This window comes from Adiantum capillus-veneris, chromosome 21 (genome assembly GCF_014529385.1).
Source record: "Adiantum capillus-veneris isolate H3 chromosome 21, ASM1452938v2, whole genome shotgun sequence".
Lineage (NCBI taxonomy): Eukaryota > Viridiplantae > Streptophyta > Polypodiopsida > Polypodiales > Pteridaceae > Adiantum > Adiantum capillus-veneris.
The window spans coordinates 135,831,340-135,859,193 of record NC_140951.1 but is presented as its reverse complement, the minus strand read 5'-3'; the positions used below and the strand labels follow the sequence as shown (position 1 = coordinate 135,859,193).

Sequence of the window (27,854 nt, the reverse complement as noted above, 5' to 3'; positions counted from 1 at the left end):
TTTCTTGCCACGAATATGAATCTGGTGCTTGTCTTTTTTTGCGGTTGTGCTCGTGCTCCACCCCCAGCCAGGCATGGACCAGGCTCGCAACCAGTTCGTAACCGCTGCTCAAGAAATTCGGGAAAACCTCATATGTGAACATAATGAATTCGCAACATGTTCGCAAACACGGTCCCATGTGAACAGGCTCTAAAGACGCCGCTTGTCTCACAGGTGAACGTCGCCATTTTCGCAACCACGGTCCCATGTGAACAGGCTCTACCGCAACCGCCCGCTTATTTGGAGGCTGTCCCGCCCACCATTAAGTTGTCCGCCTTGTACGACATGTTGAATTCAAAATCGTATTTTGAGGCTGCTTGCGGCTGGCACAACGCGAAAGAGCTTCGCGCGCAGTTTTCGATCCTTGATTCGATACAGAAACCATCTCGTTCCCCTCTGCTTCTTCTTACACCGCTTCCCAGAGCATCACCGGCCTCGTCAGCTAGGCTGCGGGCCGATCTCTCGCATTAGCTCTTTCTCGTTCTCCTGCACGGGACCATCATCCACGTCGTTTTGCACCAATTTCTAGATGGACAGCACGCAGAAGCTGCTTTCTGCGCTTGCCTTAGGGGTAGGCTTGGGTTTTGGTCTAGCCACCGCAGGGACTAAGAGCTTCAATGGATGGACCAGCGACTCACTCTCCGACCAAGTCCTTGAAAATGAGCTTCTAGCTCTTGTTGCGGACTGCGGTGAAGGCTCTGTCACCTTCGACAGATTCCCCTATTTCCTCAAGTACGTACCCATGGTGTCATTCAATTTTCCCGTTAAAATTTCCCTTCTTCTTCTTCTTCCTACGTCCTTAAGTTGTTTGGATGCTTTTCTGTTCCTCTGGGCCTTTGAGAAGCATGCAGCATCTATTTGGCGTGCATTGGCACTTATGCTTGATGCACTCTTAACAACCCACTGTATGCGTTTTTCATGGGCCCTGTGGGTGCTATGATGCTTACGTTTTTTGCGGATGGTGGTGTTAGTGTCAATTGCTGTAGCAAGGGTGAAATTTCGTTCAGTACAGGGGAAGACTGCAGCCATCATAAGTAGCAGTGAGAATTGGCTAGTGTATTTCCCATCATATGCACATATGGTTGCTGGCATACTCAAATTCATGAAAATTGGGATGATGTGCATACGGAAATTTTCTTTGAAATTTCTAAACTCATATTTCGATGTTATGCCCTGATTTTGTCAGCCGTACTTACGTCCAGAATTTTCTGTTGTTCTTATACTTGATCTTAAAGAGATGGAGACTTTTTCGACTAATTTCCAATTTTTTTTTTGTTTCTTTAACCTGACCAGCGAAGAGACAAAGGTTTTATTGACAAATGCAGCCTATGTGCATTTAAAACAAACACAGTTAGGCAAATTCACACGAAAATTGTCTCCAGCAAGTCGAGCAGTTCTTCTTTCAGGGCCTGCAAGTAAGCATATGATGTGTTTCAATGTACATTGATGCTCTGTACATTGGATGCAAGCTTGACTAGGTTGTACAATTCTTTTCTGCTACATTCGAAGAATGGGCACCTCATGATTGGTTTTTTCCATTATTTTTCTATTTTAATCAAGGATGAACTTTTTTTTTTTGGATAGATGTTCAGCTCTATCAAGCCAGTTTCATTTAGAATGCTTTTTGTGCCTCTTCTGCACAGATTAACCTTCACCTTGTTTGGAAGCTTCTGAAGTTTGTTACTTCTTTTAGGGACCGAACAATATCATAAGTTGCTTGTCAGTGCCTTGGCTCATTTTTTCCAAGCCAAGCTTTTGATTCTGGACATCTCAGACTTCTCTTCTAAGGTTAGTCTTCGCAGACTGGTACAAGCCTTGTTTTTGTTGAATGAGATTAATGAAATTGCAGTAGAGTATGTGTCTCTCGTTCATGTTATTTGAACTAAGAGAGAAGTAATGGGCCTTGCTATAACAGATGCAGATGAAGTATGCAAACTCGAAGTACCTCACTGAATTGTCGGTAAGCCTCTGTTATCTTCCAGGAGATTTAGTTTCCAATCTTAGTGCGCCTTTTACATTGTGCCTGAGAGCTATTGGTGTTTTATTTGTTTCAGCTTTCAAAGGACTCAACATATGGAGCGGTCCGGTGCATGAATGGATTTTTTGGCAAGAACTCTGTTGCATTCCCAAACGGGATAAGTAAGTATCCAGGCAATGTTTTTGCATTATCAACCAATTATGTGCTGGAATGTGCTCATGCAACTTGAAGAGCTGGTATTTCTAAGGGCCAGATCTAATGCGAAAAACCCTTTTATGTGGTCGATACTTGGCTCAATGTAGAAGCAAGAAGTTTGCAGCGCATCATTTGTTAGCTGTGCACCTCATAAATATAATGACCTTGCGAACTTTATGGTGATTGCAAAGCAGGGTTTGTGCAAGCTTTCCTCAAGGAAGATGGAAGCACAAAATCTTCAGTTGTTGAAGATAAGAAGCTGGTGTCTGCTCTGTACAGGGTAGGCTGTTTTCTTTGAGTACTTAAAAGGCTTTAATTTCAGCTCATTGCTACGTGCCATCATAGTGATATACTTCTTTCACCTTTACAGGCTCTATCAAGACTGTCGGAAGATGGCCCGATTATTCTGTATCTGTATGATTGTATGAAGCTGGTCAATGGAAGTTCTGAGACAGTTACACTTCTCCGAAATATGTTTATGAAACTGGCAGGACCTGTGTTTGTATTGAGCTCCAGATTTTTGAAAGAGCCTTGTAATGAACAGGTGAAGCCTGCATAAGTAGCTACAATTTTATTTGGGTCCATCAGCATCCGCTGCAATGGAATCTACTTTCTAACACGGGTGCAATGTTTGCAGGTTTCTGCATATTGTGATGAGAATGTGGCTGCCCTCTTTCCATACAAGATCAACATCAAACCGCCTACGGATAATGATAAACTTGTTAGCTGGAAGAGTCAACTTGAGAAAGACATGAAAGTAATGAAGGCACATGGCTTCAGGAATCGGCTTGTAGAGGTAGGATCACGGGCAAAGTGCTACTTCCTACTTTCAATGGCCATCTGTACAGTTGGTTAAGACTTTTTCCTCTTTAATTTTCAAATTACAGATCCTTAATTCAAACAATGTGAAGTGTGAGGACCTCGACTCACTTTGTTTCAAAGGTGTTTCGGTTGGCAATTGTAAGTAGCGAAGTGCACGTCTGTTGCTTATTCAAGTGGTTGAAGGAGAGATGTACCTGAATTGACTGAGTTTGTGGATGGTTTGGCAGTGATTGAGGAGATAGTTGTTGCGGCGATTTCCCATCATCTCATGAACACTGATAAGCCTCAAATTTGCCAAGGAAGGCTGATTATCTCCTCCAAAAGGTGCCTTGAGCTCTACAAGAATGTTACACTGTTTAGGCCTTGCTGCTCTTGGCAGTGTGATTATGGTGTGCTTGTCATTTGGCAGTCTTGCGCATGGGCTTAGCTTATTCCAAGCAGGCGGCCTCAAGACCAAGGATCCAAAGCTGCAAGCAGATCCCAACTCAAAGCATTTACAGGTCAGTTTTGTGGTTAAAGAACTTCCTAGGACGCTGTCAGCGTCTTGGTGTACATGTATTCTATGTCTTCCTCAACTTACAGAGAATCATAGGCGGGTTGTCTCCTTAGTTGAAGGGCTAAAGTTTGAGTTGAACTAATATTTTTTCAGACTCTAGTAGGCATGTCAGTTTGACGCAAGAGCTTCTCATTCTGCATATTTTGTTGGAAAGCTGTGTAGGCTGTTGGAAATAATGTTTTCACTTGATGCAGATTGCTCCAGAATCTAGTAAAAATAAATCTGACAGTGCTTTGAAGGTGGTTGGAGAAGGCAAGGTTCCCAAAAGTGACGCATCTAAGAAATCAGGCTCCGATGGCCCTAAGAATGACGCTCTCAACAAGAAAGCAGATACAGATGGCCATAATTACGATCCAAGCAAGGAAGGCGACACCTCTGCGACCAAGGGAGGTGCAATTAGGGATGGACCAACGTCTCCTACTCCTGCGAAGGTCAAGAACTTTCTCTCTGCCGAGATTTTTTTCTCACAACGTTTTGCTTGGAGATCTGATGTCTCCATATATTCTGCAGGAAATTGTCGTAGACAACGAGTTTGAGAAGAGAATTCGGCCAGATATTATTCCTGCTGGTGAGATTGGAGTTAGTTTCGAAGATATTGGTGCACTCGACGATGTGAAGGAAGCACTGCAAGAGGTTGTGATGCTTCCCCTTCAACGCTCCGATTTGTTCAGCAGAGGGGGCTTGATTAAGGTAAGGAATTGTCTTTCTTGGTCTAAGGAGTGACTTGGATTTGGCTTAGGCTTGCACATGGTGCAACTGTTTGGCTAATCAAAACACTGGTCTATTTTTGAAGCCTTGCAAAGGGATCTTGCTGTTTGGACCTCCAGGAACTGGTAAGACCATGTTAGCAAAGGCTGTTGCAAGAGAAGCTGGTGCTAGCTTCATCAATGTGTCAATGTCGACAATCACCTCAAAGGTCAGACTTCCTTGGTTGGGGTGCTGCTTGGTATGATGACTTAATCTCTAGTGCTTTGTGCTAAGTGCTCTTAGTTGAACCGCAGTGGTTTGGAGAAGACGAAAAAAATGTTAGGGCTTTGTTCACCCTGGCCTCTAAAGTTGCTCCTACAATCCTGTTTATAGATGAGGTATGTGCACGATTTATCTGTCAATTAACCTTATAATGTCGATTTATCACCATTTTCTTCATGAAAGCCGGTTTGTCACTGGATCAGGTTGACAGCATGTTAGGACAGAGGTCAAGAACCGGAGAACACGAAACAATGAGAAAGATAAAGAATGAATTCATGGCTCATTGGGACGGGCTTCGTTCTAAGGGTGGAGAGAGGATTCTAGTTCTGGCAGCCACTAATCGTCCCTTTGACCTGGACGACGCGATCATCCGCAGGTTCGAACGAAGGTGAGCGTGTTCTTCCTGGACTAGGTTGTGTAGATTGCACAAGGGATTACAACTCTTAAATATGTGCAGTGCGCCTATGTGATTAGCAAATTAAAAAAAAACTTCCTTTCTGGGATCTATTGTAGGATCATGGTGGATCTTCCTAACAAAGAAAACAGGGAGAAGATACTCAATGCAATTCTTTCGAAGGAAGCTGTATCAGATGATCTCGATACTGCTGAGCTTGCAAATATGACAGAAGGCTATTCTGGAAGTGACCTTAAGGTTGAATTTTCATTAGGGTACTCACTGCAGTGCCTTGTTGAATAAAAAGCTTCAGTTTTGTTGAAGTTCTGTGTGTATTTCTGCAGAATCTGTGCACTGTTGCAGCATATCGACCGATAAGGGAGCTTCTGAAGAAAGAAATGGTCTGTGTACATGACAATTTTTTCCCCTCCCAATTGTGTAGTAGTTGTTGTGAGCGTAGACATTAAATGTTTTCTTTCTATATTGGCTTCTGTATTGAATGCAGAAAAATGGGAATGCATCCATAGTTTCAAAGATTCCATCGGCCTCACATATTAGTGAAGATTCAAATTCTGCAGAAGCCACCGAGACTAAGGTTTTGGAGCCTATGCTTCGGCCCTTAAACATGGAAGACCTGAAGCAAGCAAAAAGCCAAGTGTCTAGCAGCTATGCCGCTGAAGGAGTGGGTATGGCTGAGCTGAGGGCGTGGAATGATATGTTTGGAGAAGGGGGTAGCCGAAAGAAACAGCAATTGACCTATTTCCTCTGAGGCATTGTGTTTCAACATCTTACAACGAAGGGATGGCAATCGCAGCTCCGACAGATGAACTACATGTCAGAAAAGGGTAGAAAAGCAGCATATACTCCTTTCATCAAGATCCTCATCTTTCTATTCTCATAGCTCCAATGGCTGTATATAGCTGTTACTTCTCAATCTTTTCTAGAATGGCTTGGCGCTGCATCATAGGTCGGGCTGCTAGTCTTTGAAGTGCATTCTTTGCAGACTTGTCTTGGTACTAGCATCAAGGGTATCAGGTGTATATTAGTTGCCAAGCACCATTCTTGTGTATCTTAGTTTGAAGGCATTCATTCATTCATTCATTCTAGAAGGGGGGCTCTCTGAGCTTCCTTGCATCAGTGTAATGGAAGTAGTATCAAATTTTCAGGCTCTCAAGAGTCTGGAGAGAGGCCTCTGATTATTCTACAGTCTCTACATTGAAATATAAAAGAGAGTGCGTCTTTACATATTTGTAATCAAGGAATTGCTTAGTCTGTTCAATGAATGTGGGGATCTATGAAACGTTCAGCTATGTAAGCAGCAACTTTGTCTGAAAGAACACATAGGGCGTTGGTTGTTGTTTAGATGGGGGATTCCTGCTCGAGGTGGTTGATCGCCATCGCTGGATTGTTCTTTTTTTCGACACACCAGAGGTGGTCTGGCAAGGGCCGCGTACCATCCGACAAGAGCCACGCGTAGGCATCACCATGGCCATCTAAGTGATGCACCACATGCTGAGATGAAGGAAAGAAATTGTAGCAACCAGCTAGGAGCCTCGTCCTTGGGTGACCCAGGATGCATTGGAGTGTCCAAAGGCAAGAGCCCTAGCAACGTGAACACCACGTGAACACAAAGTGTCCCTCGAGAGTGTGAACCGACGACAACACGTACGTTGAGAGGCCAAAGCTTTTCTGTTAGACCTACTCTTTGGGGGACTAGAGATTGGATTGTTTTAAATAAATAGATAAGTAAATATAAATAAATATAAATAAATAAATAAATAAATAAATATATATAGAGAGAGAGACCTACAACTTGAAATAACATCATAATGCCCGACTCTTGTCAGGTGGTGCTCTTAGTCGGATAAGCTAGGCCAACACGATAAGTTTTTGGGAAAATTACCAAAATATTCCTCTAATTTGTGGAAATTCCCAATGTATCCCTCAAATTTTAAAAATTCCCAACATATCCTTGTATCTATTTTCATTGGATCTTCAAGATTTTCTAATCTTTATTCTTGTTTGACAATTGGATCGGTTTTTGAATGCTCAGCATGTAATGTTTTGCAAATTACCTCTTAGAAAAAAGGCAATTATGTCTAAAAATAATGAAGGAATTCATCTCCAAAGCTTACATAACCAACTCAAATTTTAGTTTTAGCATCCTGTATGGTAGACAATCACTCTTCTACAATTTTTTTTTGTTTTTTTGAGAAATTTACTCAACTAGGGGTATTTTGGGAATTTTGGAAAATTTCAAGGGCATTTTGGGAATTTATGACAAATTATGGGGGTGCTTTGGGAATTTTAAATTTTGAGGGGTATTTTGGGAATTTCCACAAATTAGAGGGGTATTTTGGTAATTTTCCCTAAATTTTTTTGTTGTTGAGGAAGCATTGCTCCTCCACCTTGGGTGACCATCTTGAAATGCCTTTGAAAACATCTTTCTTGGATCATTAGGTAGCTCATAGCCACCTTGTGTAGGCATGGCGTGCTTCTTTTCCCAGTCTTCCCTTTCTCTGATGATCTTCATTCGAAATATGGACATGGGTAAGTAGAGAACATCTACTAACATAATATGGCGGAAGGGGGAGCCCTTTACACGTGTTGCAATCTGCGACCTGAAGGCTAAAGTCCAAAACAAAAACAAGCCCTTTTGCATGCGATAAAGAGGGAGAGGAGGGGGGAGAGAGAGGCCGCTGAAGGCGACCGGCTGTACTAGTTGTCTTAAAGTTGGTAGAGGCATAGATCCTTCACACTAGCCACTAGCTTTGCCACCTTTACCATCCGTCTCTTTTGAGCTATCGAGAGGGATTTAAAGGTTCTTTCTACAAACTTCCACAATGTTTTCTCTCTTTTTGATCATCCAGCTCTTGGGTCAGTATTCGGTAGTGAAAATTTGGGTGTAAAAGACGCCTTTAGTTGATCTTGTTGTAATTGCTTTGGCTGGATAGGACCCAATGACTTCGACGAAGCGAGTCTTACCATGGCTCGAGCGAGATTTCTCTAGCGAACTAAAACCCGAGCGAATATCTAAATTTCATCTACCCATGTTGTGCTATGTTTACTCTTAATTTATCATTTCATTCCATGTATAAGTGAAAGGTTCTCAGATGTTGTCTGCCTTTGCAATGTCGCACAGCATTGGGCCTCACAAGCATTGTTGTTGCACATTGCAACGTGGCTCAACCTCGACATCGCACAAGGTGTGGGATTCATATATAGGCAACACTACTAGACTGTTTCTCTCTACTTATCTTGCACGATTAGTGGCATGATCTCCAGCTCCAGCAGGTGCCGGTCATGGAGTTGGACATCATTGCAATTATGGTAGTACTCAATGATGGCCCGAGTAAGTCTCTAGCGAGGATGGGTGTCATGGCCCGACTAAGGATGGTCGGTGTCAAAGTCTCCATTGAGTAACTCTAGTAGGCGTCCTTACATCACATGTCAAGACGCACGCTAGACTTGAAGGTTGTGACACTCATTTTTCCTTTGAAGAGGCAACGACTTTCTTCTCTGGTGATGTCGACTCCTCAACTTCCTCCTTCACTTACTCACCCTTGGCCTCCTTGTTGCCAACTTTTAGACCCTCAAGAAACTCACCTGTCCCCTTGGGGTGCCCGACATCTCCTTTTGAGCATCCTTAAAAGCTTTTTTTAAATGCTTGAGCATTTTCCACACTCCCAAAGAAAATTCAAAACATTTCATCTTTCAACTCTCCTTCTGCAAAATCAGAGGCATGCTTGACCCAAGCCTTGTCACAGCCCTAATGTTCCTACAAGAAGCTTATATTGGGAATGATTGTGTGATTTGCATAAATTTCATGACCAATCGAATGTTTTTGGTCTTTTTATGATGGACTAGCTTCACCTGCCCCATACTTCTCTCTTTCCACTAGTTGCCGTCCTTATCAAATTGGTATAGCTAATTGGCCTTTAGGTCAATGAGAACATCCTCATTCTCCTTGCCGGTACTGACAGCAACGGCATCAAGCTTGATGATGCGGCACCTGTGTCTTCCTTCTCAGTTGCAGGTCTTGCATCATCAACTTCCTCTGCAAGGGAATTTTCCACGGGCTCTTTCTCTTCGCTCAGTGCTTAGCATCCATTTGGATTGAAGTGGGCTGAGAGAGAGAGAGAGAGAGAGAGAGAGAGAGAGAGAGAGAGAGAGAGAGAGAGAGAGAGAGAGAGAGAGAGAGAGAGAGAGAGAGAGAAATGAAATGAAATGGTATATTAACGTCTTCAAAAGGCCATAATGACCTATGAGACCCGAAAGTTACAAAGTGGTGGATCTGATACAAAGTCAGAGTAACAAAATAACCTAATAACCTACCATTAGTACAAAACAAAGATATACACTATGGGGTCCTAAGCTGGTCGATGTGAGCCAAGCAACAAACTAAGTAAAAAATGGGCGGCTTGTTGGGATAGCTGAATCACAAGAGATCTATCATCGGTCATTGGCGAATCTCATCAATTTCCTCCATGGTTAGTAGTCTGACCAGGCGTCGTGCATGCCTGGCCAGCGTGCTCCGAATTTTCTGTCGTAGCCTCCGTCGATGCTGCGTAGTTCTTTGCAGTCGTGGGCGCCTGGATTTCCCCAATTCAATCAATCGGTCAATCAGTGTGCATCTGGTGTGAGACGAGGGGGAGCTCTACTGTGGGAGTGGCTCTTGCGGCTGTCTCGTGTCTACTCTGAAAAAGTCTGTGATCCGTCTTTGAGACTGGCTAGCCTCTCCATTCATCAGGCTATCTCTGTGTCTGCGTAGCTTGAGCAAGCAAACCCAGATCTCTGATCTTCGTATCCCATGACTCTTGAGAGTGGTCCAAAACCCTCTTTGAACAGGCAGTGGAATCGTCCTCGTATCTCGTAGTAGACGGGGCAGCGGCATGTATAGTGTAGCTCTGTCTCAGGTTCCATGTTACACAAGGGGCATGTCCTGTCTTTTGCTGGTACTCCGCTGTATCTCCTAGTTTCAATCCGTAACTGGTGAGAGGATGTGCGTAACTTGCCAATAGAACATCGTATCCCATGAGACAAGTGGGAATCCATGTATTTGGGTCTCGTCACAAAACCATCTTCTGTAAGCTGGAGAAGGTGGTCTCTGTAGAAAGCCATCTTTGTGCCCAATTCTTGTGCTGGTTGTATCCATGTCCTCATGGTGTCTAGCTGGGTTAGGTCTTGGCGGATGAGCTTGGTGATCTCTGACTGTGTAAGAGTGAGAGATGGTGCATCCAATGAGTAATGGAATGGTGGCAGCCTGTCGATGCTGAACCCATGTGCCTGAAACCATGATGTCATCTCCCCATACCAACATGTTGTATCTCCTTGTATGGCTAACTGTAGAGAGGATTCAAGTGCTATGCGAGCATATCTGTTTCTAGGAAGTTCCCATGTGCGGCTTATGAAGGAGACTGATCTGGCGAGCGCCTCCACCACTAGTGGGGGGGCCGCTAGCTCTGCTCGGATAATGGCTCGTGGTACTGATGCCTTGGCTCTAATGAGCCGCGAGATCATAGAGACGAGAGGTTTCTCCATGTTCCCCCAACCGTCTGTGCGACCTTGCCTCCCGTGGTGATCCAATGAAGGTCCCCATATCTCGGTTCCATAAAGCAATGCTGAAGCCACCAAGGTGTCAAAGAGCCGGAGCTTCGTCCGGGGCTCCTGAAACTGAACCTACGAACACATCCTTTCCAATCTACCCAATGCTGCGTGGGCTCTAGTAAGTCTGGTCTCAGCTGCTGTTCTGAGTGAGAATGCAGGTCCGCTGAAAACCACTCCAAGGTAAGTGTAAGCGTCTGTGTACTCCACAGTCTCCTGGCAGTATGTGAATGTAGGTGCTGACCTCCTGATCCACTGTGGGGTGGTATTAAACACCATAACCTTGGTTTTACCCAGGTTGACAGACAAACCACTTTCGTGGGCAAACGTATGCAAAGCATCCTGTTGACGTTGCATTCCCTCTGGGGTTTCAGAGATCAACACTATGTCATCAGCATACAACAAAAGTGGAATCCATGTCCCTGCCAACTGAGCCCCTTTATCTCCATCGGTGTCAATGTAGTCAAAAATCTCATCCACATACATACCGAAAAGAGTAGGAGAGAGCGGGCAGCCTTGCTTCACCCCAATAGTGGAGTGAACCGGTGTAGAAAGTACCTCCGGGGTGCGTACATGCCCTACTATTGATCTGTACAATGCCATGGTCCCCCAAATGAGTTCTGTGGGTACTCCTATTTCCTGTAGTCTGCGCATCAGTCTAGCTCTGGGTACTGTGTCGAAAGCTTTGCGGAAGTCCACAAAGCTGCAATAGATCCGTCTCCCATGAGATCTGCCTTCCTCGATGATGGCCCTGAGTGTCAGGATATGGTCAAGAGTAGAGAAGCCTGTCCTGAATCCTGCCTGTCTAGTTGCACGTATTCCCTCCCTCTCTGCCCATCTACTCAGCTGTTGCTCAAGAATGGATGCATACAACCGTGCTAGTGTGTGCCCAATCATAATAGTGCGATAATTCCCAGGCTCCTTGGGGTCTCTTGATTTGAAGATAAGTACGATCGTAGATAGGCTCCAAGTGTCCGGTAGGCCCTCACACATGGCACGGTTAAACATGATTGCTAGAAGCTCTGCTAGTAGGTCTTTGGCATGCATGAAATGCTCAGCGACTAGGTCGTCATGATCATATGCTCTCCCAGTCTTCATCCTGTCAATAGCTTTCTTCACCATCTTAGCGATGAAAAAGACACATGCGTGTGGGCATGGATCGGGGAGGGTCGACTGTCCAGATACTGTGTACAAAGATGATGCGTACTGACCCCAGGTCTCTACGGAGGAAATCGCAGGTGGGGGGGGGGACTGCTCATGAAAGAGCTGCCACGCCTCACGCGAGTCCTCACTCAAGAATAGTTGATATAGATCCTGCTCGAGTCGAGCCAAAAAAGCCCTCTTCTTCCGCCGCACTAGGCGTCGGAAGTCAATCTGTGACTGTCTGTGAGTGACGTCCCCCATCAGCACCTCCTTCTGAAGTCTGGCTCTAGTCTGGTGGCACTCCTCATCGTACCAGCTGTTCTGAGGCATGCTCCCTGATCGGTGGCTCTGCTCAGGCTTGGTGTGTGGGTATGCTTCTGCTGCTGCCTCATGTAATGTTTGTGTCAGTATAGTAGTTAGCTCCTCTAGAGGTCGCCCCGGGTCCTCAGTGCATAGGCGTCTGTAGATTCCGTCCATGTATACAGAATCCGTCTCCCGTGTGAATGTGTAGCGAGTGGGGGCTGCTACTCGTGGCCTGTGTGCTACACTGAACTGGAAGGAGATGGTCATCGACACCAGAGCATGATCCACTACCACCCCGAACTGTCTGGGCCCAACTGTGAGATCCTGGATACTAGAGATGAGATTCGGCTGTGCCATGACATAATCCACAATGCTAGCTCCATGTCTGTGTGGGAAGCATGTAAAACCTCCCGCAGCAGGATATCTCTGTAGGCCGTTCAAGATGGCCAATCCATGTGCAGTGCCCATGTCTAGAGAGAGAGAGAGAGAGAGAGAGAGAGAGAGAGAGAGAGAGAGAGAGAGAGAGAGAGAGAGAGAGAGAGAGAGAGAGAGAGAGAGAGGGAACAACCTACAACGAGGCCGAACGAGCTCGCCGTTGTTAAGCTCGACACCAAGTACTCTATAGCAAGGGCAAGAATCAAAGTTTGCCCTGCATCATTACTTGCTGTAGGAACGCACGTTGGCATCCGCATGACCCTTCAACAAGAGCATGTATATTCAATTTTTTTGAGGTGTTGCATTTTGGCGAATTTGCTGCTGCGGTAGCTTAGAGAAAAAAAGGGCAAGGGGGGAAGGTGAGAGAGAGAGAGAGAGAGAGAGAGAGAGAGAGAGAGAGAGAGAGAGAGAGAGAGAGAGAGAGAGAGAGAGAGAGAGAGAGAGAGAGAGAGAGAGAGAGAGAGAGAGAGAAACATTACGAGCCTTGAAACTAGAGTAGTAAAACTCCTTGCATTGAAAGTCTACAGAGTCAAGTTAGCCTTGCATCAAAGTTTTGTTGGGAATGGTTGATTGCACGATGACTTCCACAGCCCTAATTATATATGATATACTCTCTCTCTCTCTCTCTCTCTCTCTCTCTCTCTCTCTCTCTCTCTCTCTCTCTCTCTCTCTCTCTCTCTCTCTCTCTCTCACCACGCCATGACTCTCACCGGCCACGTGCCATCTCACCGGTCACGCGCAGTGGAAAATCCACATGTGCCCTAGGTGATTGCTTCTCTCGACCAATCACTGTCACACTGCATATTTTAATACTCAGTACTCCAAGGACTGCACGTCGGTGTGCGGTGCTTGCAGTAGTGAGTATTAAAATATGCATACGATAGAGAGTTAACGTCTAACAAGGGCCCTTGATGTGGACCAAAAACAATGAAATCTATTAAGTTTTTTGTTGGAGAGAGGATTTAATCCTCACTACTGCAAGGAGTCCGAGGGGGTTCTATTGGCAGTTCCTATATTATATTGTCCACGAATCTTTCGAGATCCAAGATTCGAAACTATTTCCTACCTTGGCGCACGCAAAGCAGTAAAACCCACAATCAATAAGCACATTTGAACTTAATCGGATCTGCCCAAATATCTCAGTGCTAACCACCTCAGCCAGCCACTTTTAGAGATGTCTCTCCACACCTTTGATTTAATTAAAAATTAATTTCAAACCCATGCCTCTGCTTCGGTCCACCCACCAGCTGGACGACTTTTGCTTTTCCTTTCTTCCCTTCGATCAGAATTGGCATCCACGCCAGATTCTTCTTATTTTTGTATTTTTCCTAGTAGGTACCTACTGCAAGGACCGCGCGCGCCGGCGTGCGGTCGTAAACAGTCTCTCAAAAACCATTTTTTCAAAAACTTGACAATATTGTGGCGTGCGTGTGTGCTCTTGGATGACTGGAGCTGTTGGAATTAGGCTTGCAGAGAAACACACATAGCTTGGAGAAGACGAAGGAAACTCAAGGCACACAATAGAGAGTGTATAACTTAGTGTGCAATGGAAAGATAGATAGCCCTAGAGTGATGGGCGTATATACAATGCTCGGGGGAAAAAACCTCGTAAAGAGGGAAAAAATGCCCCGGCGGTCCTAGTGTGTTCACACACATCACTACCACATGTATATGGTAACAAATCCCCCCTGGAGTGATGCGGTGAACGAGAGCTGGCACATGAGTAAAGGGAAGTGCCATGCCCTAAGGACATGATCAGTCCACAAAGGGGAGTCCACCAAGGGGAGTAAGCCCAAAGCTTTGCGAAAAGCTTCAAGCTTCTCACGAGACAATGCCTTTGTGAAAAGATCTGCAAGGTTGTCCTGTGTTGGCACATAAGCCAAGCTGATCTCTCCTGCTGAGAGCCTCTCCCTAACATAGTGGTAATGCACCTCAATGTGCTTTGTGTGAGCATGAAAAACTGGGCTTTGTGCGAGCATGAAAAACTGGGTTCCTCTCAATTTCCAATGCGCTCTGAGTGTCAGTGTAGATAGTGTTGGCAGTGTCCTGTCCAACACCCAAATCAGCCATAAGGCGTCTGAGCCATACACACTCAACCGTAGCTGTGAAGACTGCCCTATACTCAGCTTCACAACTAGAAGTGGCCACAGTAGGTTGCTTCTTGCTCAACCATGATATACATGAACTGCCAAGCATGAAACAAAAACCACTTGTGGACACTCGCGTGTCAAAACAACTAGCCCAATCTGAGTCTGAAAAAGCATGTAAGTTTGGCGGAAATGATCCCCCCTTGGGATAAAACAAGCCAAGATGTAAAGTGCCACTAAGGTAGCAAAAAATCCTCTTGACAGCGTGCCAATGCTTAGACCCTGGGCTATGCATAAATCTGCTGACCTGTGAGACTGCAAACTGAATATCCGGCCTCGTGTTGCATACATAAATGAGGCAGCCAACAACAGTTTGATAAAGAGTGACATCAGCAGGATCGCCAGCATCATGTAGACTCAACTTCAAACCTCTTTCCATGGGAGTGGCAATAGGTTTGCAATCCTCAAGTCCAAACTTACATAGCAATGTCTCTATGTAACTTTTCTGACACAAGGCAATACCACCATCACACTACTTAAACTGTATACCCAAGTAATGATGCAACATCCCCAGATCTTTCATCTTGAAAGTGGCATTCAAATCAGCCTTAAATTCAGCAATATGTCTCTCATTTGGTCCAATGATTAGCAAATCATCAACATAAAGAATCACAATGAGAAGTACATCACCCTCACGCTTTACATACAATGTGCTTTCTGTTGGACTATTACGAAAGCCTTGTTTGACCAAATGGGTGTCAGCTTTCTCATACCAAGCACGAGGAGATTGCTTCAACCCATACAAAGCCTTGTTACATTTGCACACTTTGTCCTCTTGTCCTTTTATGAGAAAACCGCGAGGTTGCGTTACATAAACTTCCTGAAATATGTCACCATTCAAGAAAGCAGTAACAATGTCTGATTGATGTACATCCCAACCAAAATGAGCTGCCAATGCACATAGAAAATGCACAGTAGTCATACGACAAGTGGGATCAAAAGTCTCTTCATAATCTATGCCTTTTTGCTGTGCATAACCCTTTGCAACAAGTCGAGCCTTATGGCGATCAATATCACCATCCGGCTTGCGTTTCAACTTGTAAACCCACTTCGTACCAATGGCCTTTTTGCCAGGAGGCAAATCACATAAAGTCCATGTGTCATTTTCTATGAGTGCATCATATTCTGATTGCATGGCAGCCATCCAATTTTTTGAATTCTATGCTTCATGAAAAGACAGAGGCTCCTCAACATCATGTAAGCTAGACACAGTGAAAGCATAACAATCTGATGCATAAGATTCATGCGAGAGCCTGAACGAGTACGACTAGGGTGCATCCAATTTACTGTCACGCAAAGTGTGCACCAGCCATTTTGGCATACCTCTAGCCTACTCATTTTCAGCCCTTTCCTCATCAAGTACATCATGTACATTTGCATTAGTAATAGGCTGATCTGTAAAATTTTCAGAAACCCCCATAGGCTGTATTGCCTCATTGGAACTTACATTTGTATTTCCACCACTGAAAAGAGGCAACAAAGTGTCATAAATGTCTTGTGAGCTTACATTACTGTCTCTAGTACATGACAGCAAGGGCTGAACAAAATCTTCCACAAACACTACATCCCGTGAAACTAGAATACGTTTTTTTTGCGGATGATACAACCTGTAACCTTTGCTTTCAGCACTATAACCAACAAAAATACATTTGACAGCCTTATCATCCAATTTTCTGTGCTGCACTTGTGGCACCAAAGCATATGCCAAACAGCCAAAAACACGCATGTGCTCAATAGAAGGCTTTCTATTATGCCATGCTTCATATGGATTAATAGACTGCAAAGCTTTCGTAGGACACCTGTTAAGTACATGATGGCCTCAAGCCAAAAAGAATGCGGCAAAGCTTGACTTTTGACCATACATCGTGTCATTTCCGTCAGTGACCTGTTTTCCTCTCAGCGACACCATTTTGCTGAGGTGTATAAGGCACTGTACATTGGTGTTTTATCCCATGACTAGCCAGAAATGCATTAAATTCATGAGACGTATACTCCCCCCCTCGATCGGAATGGAGGGTGCCCATAGTACATTTCGAGACATTTTCAGCCATAGCCAGAAATTGTTTGAAGCACATAAAAACTTCGGACTTCGCTTTAAGCGGAAATACCCATGCATGCCTGGAGTAATCATCAATGAAAGTCACGAAGTACAGGTAATTGCCCAAGGACGGAGTTTGCATGGGCCCACAAACATCACTATGCACAAGCTGCAACCTGCATGTGGCCCGAACTGAACCATCCTTTGGAAACTTAGAACGTTGCATCTTACCCAAAATACAGCCTTCACAAACATGCTTGACATGTGCTTCAAGAGGCGGCAAAGAAGCAACCATATCAGATTTCTGCAAACGCAGTAAACTGGCAGAATTCAGATGACCAAAACGTGCATGCCAAAGTTTTGCATCTGAAATAGCCCTTGAATCTGCAACAACATTTGCAAAATTTTGTCCACACTTGTCATACAAAGTGAGCTTATACAGCCCATGGCACAAGAGGCCAGATGCAACAATTTCATCACCAAAACTGAGATGAACTGTACATCTGTCATCCACAAATTTGACTACAAGTCCAAGTCTAGCAAGTGCGGATACATACAAGAGATTCTTCTTGATCCCAGGTACATAAAGTGCATCAACAACTGTAAAAGAACTGCCATTAGCAGCAGTAAGCACAATCTTTCAAAGTCCCTGAACTGGATAAGAGGCATTGTTGGCACAAGTGACTGAATTTCTATGAGGGACAAACTCGAGAGAGGTAAACAATTCACGATGTGAGGTAATGTGCTTTGTAGCACCACTGTCAAAATACCACACATGTGAATCTGCACCAACTGACAAGCATGCATCATGGACAACAGGATTGTAAGTGCACTCTGCGCTAAAAGCCCATTCTGCATCAACATCAGCATTATAGTCTCCTTGCACAGAAGACTCAACAATGGCTGCATTTGTAGTGGAACCAGCATTTGCAGTGGAACCACCCTCTTTCTTCTTAGCCTCTTTGGCCTTCAACTTAGGACACGACTTGATCAAGTGATCATTAGCCTTGCAATAACGGCAACGCATCTTCTTTTTGCCCTTATACCAGAATTGCCAGACGAAGTGTTGCCAATAGAAGCATTAGGATCAGGATTTTTGCCACTCGCAGCAGAACCATAAGAAGTGGCTGCATTGCTGTTACCACCCTTTCTTTGAGAAGCAATAAAAGCCTGTTCAACTGCACACTTTCTAGTCCTGTTTTTTCTGGAAATTGACTCTTGCAACAGCAATGTGCATAATGCATCAAACTTGACAACTTCTGGATTTCCTTGGGTCATAAGTCTCCAAGTACTAGCAAAAGTCTGGTAAGAATCTGGTAAGGCATCAAGATCAATCTGCACAAGGGAACTATCTGAAATGACTTCACCTGCAGAAATAAGCTGCTCATTGATATCCTTGACACTAGCAAGGAAAGTGTCCATATCATCTTCCTCATGTATAATCTTTGACTCCAACTCTTTACGTAGCAAAGCAATTTTAGCCTCATTGCGACTTGCATAAAGGCCAGCCAAAATATCCCAAGCCTGTTTTACAGATTTCGCTGAACAGATGTGAGGAACAATGGTGCTCTACACAGACAACGCAATCAATGCATGAGCGTGCGTATCCTTTACATCCCAACGAGCTTGTTCTGCCGTAGACAAAACAATTCCAACAGAAGCAATCCTTGCAGCAAGACCTGCAACATCCTCAACATTGCCTACATCCTCAGAACCAGGATGTACATCAATGCCCTGCACAATGTTCCAGACGCCCTTTGACACAAGAACATGTTGCATCATATAAGCCCACATAGGGTAGTTGTCCCCATCCAACCTATCCTCAGCAACAAACATCTTGAACATATCTGTGTTGTTGTTTCAGCCATGGTAAATGTTGCACCTGATGTGAGAACTGCCCGAAAATAGGAGAAACAGAGCGGGAACAACACGTGCTATATAGCACAAACCGTAGAAGACTATAAGGCACCTATTATGCAGAAAACGGCACTGACATAAATTCTGCACAAAATGACAAAATAGCTTGTGCAGTACTGCCTGTAGTAGAAACGAAGGCCGAAATGAGCCCAAATCAAAAATCGGAGAAAGTGAGCAGGCGTGTACTGGAGCAGTTGGCGACTAAGCCCGGGAGGACGCAACCTGCTCTGATACCAATTGTTGGAATTAGGGTTGCAAAGAAACACACACAACTTGGAGAAGACGAAGGAAACTCAAGGCACACAATAGAGAGTGTATAACTTAGTGTGCAATGGAAAGATAGATAGCCCTAAGTGATGGGCGTATATACAATGCTCGGGGGAAAAAACCTCGTAAAGAGGGAAAAAATGCCCCGGTGGTCCTAGTGTGTTCACACACATCACTACCACATGTATATGGTAACAGGAGCTTCTTGGAGCCTACCGTGGTGAGCTCTCCCCTGGAGTCTATTGCGACGATTTGGTCTTTGGAGCCATCCTTCAAGAACGTGGCCATGCTGATGTTTCTTTGCAGGCATGCACACAAATATCTGAGAACTAGAGGCGGGATTATCAAAAGCTGCAAGCAGCTAGGACTGGCTGAGTAAGAATTGAGAGGGGAAAGGATGCTTGTGCATCTTCACAATTGCAAGACGCTGAAGAAGCCAGAGGTACCCGCTACAGGACGTGCTTTGCAATCTTGGTGTATGTTAAGGGGCAAGGGTCGGCACAGGAGGTGGCCTCGACGTAGAGCGCATGATAAGTAGCGCTGCAAGCAACTTGGACCACTAACTTGCGCAAGAAGCTGGGACTGATGATGAGACTGGACGTTGCAGTATAGAAGTAGCAAAGGACACCTAAAATGACTAGAGGAACAAAAGGCCCCATCCATGCTGTGTGGAAGCAGCCCCGGCTTGTTATCCCTTACAAATTCGAACTCTCTTTCATAGTCTCCCTCTCCGCCTTCTTCCCTCCTCGCCTCCTCATACCATACACCCACCCCTTGGCTTACAGATCAAAGTAGGAAGCCTTTCTTCAGCCGCCCGTTGCTTTAGCACGACACCTGAAGCCGCTGCTGAGAAAGGCCCCCCATTTTCATCTACGTAGCCCTAGAAGAGAGAGAGAGAGAGAGAGAGAGAGAGAGAGAGAGAGAGAGAGAGAGAGAGAGGAGAGAGAGAGAGAGAGAGAGAGAGAGAGAGAGAGAGAGAGAGAGAGAGAGAGAGAGAGAGAGAGAGAGCTCTTCATGCCTCTCCACTTACAGGGCTTCAGGTGAGGTGTGAGCTAGATATCGGAATCTCTGCCGACGTGGCAGGCACGTGTACCGGTAACCGGCAGTGCGGTAGGTAACAAGCCCCCCCCCCCCCGGTTTAAACATCATTTACATTTGAACTCAGGCTGTTGACAACCGTGGTCTATACCCTAGTGGTTCGACTCATGATTCTGTTCGTGGGCGCATGGGTTCAATACCTACTAGGAATAAACCAACATGTTTAATCAATTTTGGTGATTGAACATATCGCCTTTTGTGCAAATGCAGGGCCTTGTGAAAAATTCAAGTGCCGAGAAGTGACCTACTGCACCGGCTTAGTAGGTAAACATAAACACCACATGGACGACTCTCAAGGGTGCCACATCCTTGAGAGTCCGTTATTTAGAGAGAGCCTTCAGGCGAGAGCAGGAGCAACTCCATGTGGAGGAGTGTTTGGGAAAAATGTGTCTCAGGTTAATATCACGCCGTCCAGTTGAGGGCAAGGGAAAAAGGAGAGATTCTAGTGAAATAGTGTAAAAAGCCGCAAAACAAACCTAATTTTTTGAAATTTTCTCTTGCCAAATACAAGGAAAAGAATTTTGTATGTTTGGAAAAATGTTTTTTCTTGAATATTTATATGGAGAAAGGTATACCCTTTGCAACTAGTCTTGCCTTCTGGCACTCTACGTACATCGACGAGAGAGAGAGAGAGAGAGAGAGAGAGAGAGAGAGAGAGAGAGAGAGAGAGAGAGAGAGAGAGAGAGAGAGAGAGAGAGAGAGAGAGAGAGAGAGAGAGAGAGAGAGAGAGAGAGAAAGAGAGAAGAAGAAGAAGAAGAAGAAGAAGAAGAAGAGTGTGTTAACGTCGTAGGAAACTATCCCAAGAGACCTTAAAGATCTAGCCGACGAGGAGAATTGAACTCAAGAGCGAGAGAGAGAGTTGTTATATAAAACATAGGCATCAAGACAAGCGCGCATGGACCATGCATTAGTGGCTACATAAAATGCAAGCACCGGGAGCAACCGATACGTTAATATTCACAAAGGCATATGCACAAGATTTAGCCTTATAACGATTTTCATTGAATCGTCAGGACATATTCTGCAACATTTAGAAGACATTCCCTTTATTCCCTTATATTCTTTGGAATCTAAGATGAAAACCACTTCACCACTCTATCTCTGTAATGGAATCACATCATGAATTATGTACTCATCTTGTTGTGCCTCATAGTTTCTCTCTCTCTCTCTCTCTCTCACTCACACACACACACACACACACACACACACACACACACACACACACACACACACACACACACACACACACACACACACACACACACACACACACACACATTGTGGGAAGTCCTCGAAGCAAAAAATGCCGCTTGAGAGCAAGAGGAGAAGGAAAAGCCTCGCTTAGATTTTTACAAAAATAGTGTAAAATAATGAAAAATTATCTCGATGGCACAAATGGGTTTGCAAAGTCAAGATTTGAATAGATCAAATATAAGACAAAAAGTTGTGAAGAAGAAGAGGCTAATCTTTGTGGACGTAAGTGTGGTGTTGGAGGAGGATAGCTATAAGCCTGAGTCTGTTACAGTCATTGAAACCATTGGTGGTAGAGGATATGCATCTGCACATAGGGTACATAGAGTATTGGCCCGAGGTAAAGGTTGCAAAGGAGGAATGGGCATGGGAAATCATTAACGATGGCTCACATGATATTATGTATGGAGTTTTTGCACCATTTTTTTGGGGTAGAAAAAAATATCCTGCATCCGGTTTGAACCATGGGGGGGTGTGCCAAGGTTATGTTGGGTTTTGTATTTTCTTGCTACACTATCCTCTATAGAGTAATGATTGAGGTCTTCATCAAGTTTTTTTCATTTTATGCACTTGCTCGGTTTCTTGTGCGCTCAGAAGTACTTGCTCGAGGATTGGGATTCCTCGACGGAGCAACTGGGGAAACTCTTTGCTTTTCCCTTTCTCATGATCACTATGCTATGGACCACTCTGTCGAGGTTGTGGTAGAGTGTCATTAATGTGAAGAACAAACCTCCTCTGATGCTCCTCCCTTGCTTCCTCCTTTGCTCTCTTGTGCGCTCGCCCTGCCTTCCTTGCGCTTCCTCACTCCTATGGAAAAGACAAATCATTGACATGCATTCAATTCTCCACCCAACCTTTGGAGTTTATCATAGGCCTCCTTCCCATGCCCTTTCAAAATACCCCTTGGAGATCTTCTCGTGAACTAGGCCTTGAGCCTTGACGCCCCTCACTTGGCATGCTTGATCCTCTTTGGACTTCTCAGCCAACTCGATCGACCTTGCCTACATGTGTGACCTCGATCGTCTAACATTCTCTCCCCTTTCATTATACTCAATTAGCAATGTAGGGAAGTGTTTTTTTTTTTAAATAGCAAAAATCACAGTTGTGAGTGAATTATATTGAACAGCCCCAAAAATTACAAGGTCTTGTCATGCTCTTGTTGAGCCATGACATCATTCAGGGACTATAATTACATCGGCTATTAGGGCAGCCACCCCCACCACCCTGACGCCTCCTCCTTGATACACAAGGTCCAAAAACTTGTCCTTATGAAATCTTTTATTTACCGCGCCAAGATTTTCCCCCATCATAGGCCTTCCATCTGCTGACAACAAGGCACAAGTAGTCCTAGACCAATCCTTTGAGTGTTGCTTGTGCCCAAGCATCCATATTAGCACTTTTCTTTCTTGAGTAATTTCTGCGAAGCTTGCCACCTCCAAACCTCCTTCAAACACACGGCGGTTCCTTGTCTGCCATACATTATGTAAGAAAAAGTATTTGGCGATTTGAGTGCTGACGAGGAGGGCAAGACTTCCTGTATTCTTGCCTCCAAGGAAAAGGTCAGTCTTGAAGAAACTAATTTTCCATGTTCTTTTGACCCACTTGCATATTTTCCTTGCGAGGCCTTTGATAGTTGGGCAATCCATGAATAGGTGGGCCAGATCTTCACTAGCCATCCTGCACCCCAAGCATCGATCTGATCCAATCCCTCTCTCCTGAATCTTCACCCCCGTCAATAGAGCACCCCAATTACCTTCCCTAGAAAGACCTTCATGTGCTATGGAACCTTTGGCTTCCATATGTTCTCCATTACTTGCTCCCACCTTTCCTCCGGCCATTGGTTTTTCCACAGCTTGTTAAGGGGGCTAGACCAATTCTTCTTATGCATCATTGCCTGATATATGCTTTTAGGATGGGGTTTCCATAGAGACTGCTTCCGGGCCATTTCCAGGCATTCTAGTCAAACTCCGAATCACAGATTGGCATCACTAAATTGTCAAGCTCCTTCATCACTTTGTGGACAAGCAAGACCTCCAAGCTTGGTACTGGGTAACCAAAAGGTCAATGGTTTTCCAGCTCTTGTTGCCATTGTCCTAGAAGTGCCCAAGTCACTTCAGACCCTTGTTATTCAGTTTCCTGGCTGTCTCAATCCAATAGGGAGTTTGTGGAAGATCTACAACTTTGGACAGCCAGGGGAACCAATGCAAAATGGAGTTCTTGAAGTATCTGTTTCTTCCCCCCACTTTAAGACTCTTGCTGCTCTATTGCATTTTCTTATGAATTCTCCCGAGCTGCCCCCCAGTCTTAAGGTAGACCACTCCGGGGCTAACAGTATGTCATGAACCTCCACCCCTCTCCACTTTCCACCCTCTGAGCCAAGTTTAGATGCTTCTATCATATCTCTGTCTATGACAACCCAAACTTCATCCTGTTTAGCCAAGGAAACAACAAACTTGGCGCAACAAGCTTCTGCATGGGCCACAGGGTTGAGAATTCCGAGGCCTCCTTGATTCACCGGTCGAGCAACTGATTCCCACCGGGCCCACTGCCATGGCCTGGAGGATTTCGTGTTGTTTTTCCATAAAAACCTTTTAACTGGTTTTAACTCTTTCCAGTGACACTTAGCCATCTTGAGGAGCGGGCTAGTGAAGGCAATATAAGGAATCATAAAGGCGTTCATCACTTTTATCCGACTTGGGAATGGGAGAAGAGCATACTCCCACCTACTCATTTTTGTTTTGATTTTTTCAAGCACCCACTCAAATCTTTGCTTGTGAGTTACGTCCACCGCCAAGGGGGCTCCCAGATGTCTGAACATATTCCCTTTTGTGACAATCTCCCCCGACCAGGCAGAAGGGTCAAACGAGTCATTTTTCGATAGGGAGATTATCCTTGACTTCTCTACATTACACTGGGACCCGGAAGCTACTGAATATTTGTACAATCTCCAGATCTTTTCTGATGACCTGTGGGCATGCCTTCAAGAAGAGGAGAGAATCGCCTGCAAAAAGTTTTGCTAGGCGTTGGCTATGTCCTGGCAAAGCAAGGCCTTGCAACTCCCCTCGTTCCGCACAAGCTTCGAGCGTTATGATTAAAGGATGTGATCCTATGGCGAAAAAGTAGGGGGTCCAGAGGGCATCCCTGCTTAATAGACCTTTTGACCTCAAAAGAGCCCACAATTCTATCGTTGAACAGGAGCTGGCTTCTAGCCCCCAGTACACGTACCAACCGACATAGGCGAGGCCCAAACCCCAGAGCTTCCATGACGGCTTCTATATATGTCCATGCTATTCTGTCATAAGCCTTGTCCAGGTCCAACTGTAGCAGAATGCACTTCTGCTTTGTGACAATTGAGTATTCAATGCCCACCATTGCTGCCAAGATGTTATCGTAAATAGACCTTCCTTTTATGAACCCATGTTGATGGGGAGAGATGATCTTGTTTAGTACGGGGGCTAGTCTGAGGGCTACTACTTTAGCTATAATTTTGTAGGCCACCGACATCATCGTTATAGGGCGCCAATGTTTCAATTGAGAACAACAGATCTATTTTGGGATGGGTTTGATAAGCCCTCTCTTTACACTTACCTCCAACGGTCCTTCGACCATGGCTTTATTGGCCAATCTTGTGATTGGGGCCTTGAGATCATCCCAAAATTCTCTATAGAATTCCACCATCTTCCCATCCCAACCAGGGGACTTTTCCTTGCCAAGGGCTCACAATGCTAGTGAACATTCGTCCTCGGAGAATGCCCATTCCATGCAATTAGCTTATGAGTGGGGAATTTCCTTCTTCACACTTTGCCGTAAGATCCCTCTGGCTTCTTCCACTTCTTGGGACTGGATCTCTCGCCGTCCAATGATTTGACTAAGATAGCTCAACATCATACCAGCCATCTCATCCTGGTTATGAAATGTTGTCCCTTTCTCATCATAGAGCGAGCGGACGTGGCACCGGCTCTTCTTGATTTATAAAGCCCTAAAAAAATGAGTTTGATTGGAGGCTTAAAGTTGAAGGAAAGTCTCCCTCGAGAGAAGCCTTGCCTTTCTGATATCTTCTAACTGCTCATTAGCAAGGTTAGATTTGGCTTCGAGCTATCGTTTGTGCTCCTCCTCAGTAGTATGCCCATTGGCCTTTATGGAGGTAAGCATTTGTACCTTTGCTATAAGATGCAGAAGGTGTACCTCCCTAGCTTTCTTGAATCGGGGGCCCGAGGTTTTGATTGCTTTTTGGATGCTCCGAGCAAAGAGCTCCCATGCATTGTGCTTGTTGAGTTCGACATATTTTTTGAGCTTACCTAGTGATTTCTTGGTTAGATTCCTGAAAAGAGGGTCTTTGAATAGGTGTGCCCCTGTTAGTAACAGTTTTTTCTCACCTCTTGGGGTTTGCTCCTCCTGTTTATTCTTCTTAAAATGTATGTGCAGAGAAATGTGATCCGAAACGCTTTGCCTGGGACTACCTTCATCTCCATCAACGATGGTATCCGGTCAGCTTGGTGTGAGCAATAGCATCTGTCCAGCCTGGAGGCAGTGCGGGCATACTGGAGGCTTGTGTAGGTGAAACCAGGCGTGCTGTTCCATGGGCCGACCTCCCATAAGTCGATCATCGCCCACTTTTCGCACAAAATTTTCCATTTAGACCTTTCCGAGCCAGCCAACATACTGGAGGATCTTGTTCTATCCCTGTTCTTTTCTACCATATTGAAGTCGCCAACCAACATCCACTCCCCTTCAATAGGAGTATCTCTAAGATGCATCCACAATTTAGCTCTTTCTTTTGCATTGCAAAGGCCCTACACATTCACAACGGTGAAGGGATGCCCTTCCCATCTGATTCTAATCCCCAAGGTTCTGTCGGATGGGTGGTTAAGAACCAACTTAGGCTCCAATTCTCTGTTCGCAATGTTGAGGACGCCACTAAAATTGTTAGTTCCTTCTCCATAGAATACCAGTTTCTTTCCTAGCACCTTTTTTCTCTTGCTATGGGCATCTAAGTGGTGTTCTTGGATGGCCCAGCAGTTGAGTGTCTTTTCGTTTTTTATTTCCTCCCAGAAAAGGGTACTCTTCTTACGGGTTTTCAACCCCTTTACGTTCCAAGATTGGATAGTGAGAGACTCCATCATTAATGAGGGGTTCATTGGGACAGAGGAAAAAATTCTTCAGCATCCGAATCATTCTCCATCCCCCCCCCCCCCTCCCCCCTCCTTGATCACAGGAGAATTCGGGGGTTCCAAGTTAGGGGATTTCTTTTCTTGCAATGCTGCAAATGGATTGTGCATTGAGACAGTGAACCCCCCTTTCTTTCGAAGGGGTGAAGGATGAATTAGATCCTTTCACCTCAAGTGTTCTCACGGCTTGCAGCACTGTGGAGTCTCTTGCCACTGCCTTCACTCTTTTGGCTCTTTTCAGACTAGGGACTTGGATAGCCGTCACGGTTGTCACTGTCATAAATTTGGGGGTAGCAACGGGAGTAATGACCCTACTATTATTGTCTGCACCTTCAAAAGTTCGTTGTATGGGAATCGATTCTTCCACAATCTTATCCTGCATCTTAATATCCATTTTGTCACATACCATACCTCCTTCATCCTTCTTTGCATTTACCCCTTCGTTACTGCCTCCTTGCTTCTCCAGACCTTCCATTGGGGATTCCATTTTACTGGGGGCCTGTGCTACTAGAGCTGCAGTATCATTAGACTTCAAGGGGCAGTCCTTGGCGAAGTGCCAAAAGTTGTTGCATTCAAAACATGCCCCAAAGTATGTTCTAAAGTTTAGCAGAATAGTAACTAGCCCTGATCCGACATTGATAACCAGGCTCTTAGGTGGAGTTTTAGGCACATCCCAACCTATACAAACCTTGTTTGAGGTTCTACCAAACCCTTTCTTGCTAGGTATAAATAAGGGAGTGCCCAATTGGCTAGCAAGCATCTTGAGATTTTCCCACAGCCAGCTAGACCCACAAGTTCAACCCAAACCGGATGAAACCCTTGTAAAGATTTAGTTGAGTCGAACACTGGCTCCCAAGGCACCACACAAACTGTAGTCCTATTAAATACTAGGGGGCCTTTGTCAAGGATCTTTTCCACATCGGAGGCCTCTTTGAATCTCACTGAGTAGAATTCTTTAGCTAGGTAACAAGTACTTTCAACTGCTCCTCCATGACCAAGAATTGAGGGCCTTGAAGCCATTGAATCATCTCATACCTATTCAAGATTCTTCCATTGAACCCAAATACAAGCGTGAGCTTAGCTTGCCTGGCTAACTGTTTTTTGATAATTGTTGGTGGAATCGCTACAGTAATAGCCTCGTCATCCTCCACCTGCTGGGACAAAGACTTTTTCAAAGCGAAAAAGACCCGATCTGCCAACCCGTTTTCCACCAACCCACTACAATCTGTTTGGGAGCTAGTTCTTTTGTTGGTGTTAGGGCCAGATTCAATCATTTTGTTGACTTCCTTAAGCTCTTGCTGAAGTCTAGCTCTTGTATTCTGCAGTTTTTCGATATCTCCTTCACTCGACAACCCTTCTGCTGAGCCTTTTCCACAATCCTTAGAGTTAGGCCCCTTGAGTATGCTAGCAAACGAGATGCCTGGCTTGTGAACTGCGGATGCTCTTGACGCCTTATTTACGTTCGTGCAGATGGGACCCTGAGAAGTGTTGACGAGAACGAACTCCTCTCATTTCTAAATAGCGTGAGTA

At 44.9% G+C, this 27,854-nt stretch overlaps 1 protein-coding gene and 1 pseudogene across 1 annotated transcript; one reads left to right on the top strand and one right to left on the bottom strand.

Annotated features, from left to right (window-relative positions):
* The first annotated feature begins 300 nt into the window (after window positions 1-300).
* On the top strand, window positions 301-6,216 carry LOC147431786 (uncharacterized). Its single transcript, XM_086494275.1, has 19 exons — window positions 301-771; window positions 1,333-1,454; window positions 1,733-1,827; window positions 1,955-1,999; window positions 2,094-2,178; window positions 2,407-2,492; window positions 2,583-2,756; window positions 2,850-3,008; window positions 3,100-3,172; window positions 3,262-3,358; window positions 3,444-3,534; window positions 3,785-4,021; window positions 4,101-4,280; window positions 4,384-4,506; window positions 4,592-4,675; window positions 4,763-4,947; window positions 5,073-5,211; window positions 5,298-5,354; window positions 5,459-6,216. Exons 1-19 carry the CDS (start codon window positions 569-571, stop codon window positions 5,720-5,722), a joined length of 2,499 nt encoding a protein of 832 aa, XP_086350401.1. The 5' UTR covers window positions 301-568; the 3' UTR covers window positions 5,723-6,216.
* Window positions 6,217-8,437: 2,221 nt separating this feature from the next.
* On the bottom strand, window positions 8,438-26,811 carry LOC147431785 (uncharacterized; annotated as a pseudogene).
* Window positions 26,812-27,854: the final 1,043 nt, after the last annotated feature.

Excerpts from the sequence above, each read along its gene's own strand:
- LOC147431786 (XM_086494275.1), top strand. The coding sequence starts at position 569 with ATGGACAGCACGCAGAAGCTGCTTTCTGCGCTTGCCTTAGGGGTAGGC. Across the intron at positions 1,828-1,954 it reads TCTCAGACTTCTCTTCTAAG|ATGCAGATGAAGTATGCAAA; the intron begins GTTAGTCTTCGC and ends TTGCTATAACAG. Across the intron at positions 4,281-4,383 it reads GCAGAGGGGGCTTGATTAAG|CCTTGCAAAGGGATCTTGCT; the intron begins GTAAGGAATTGT and ends CTATTTTTGAAG.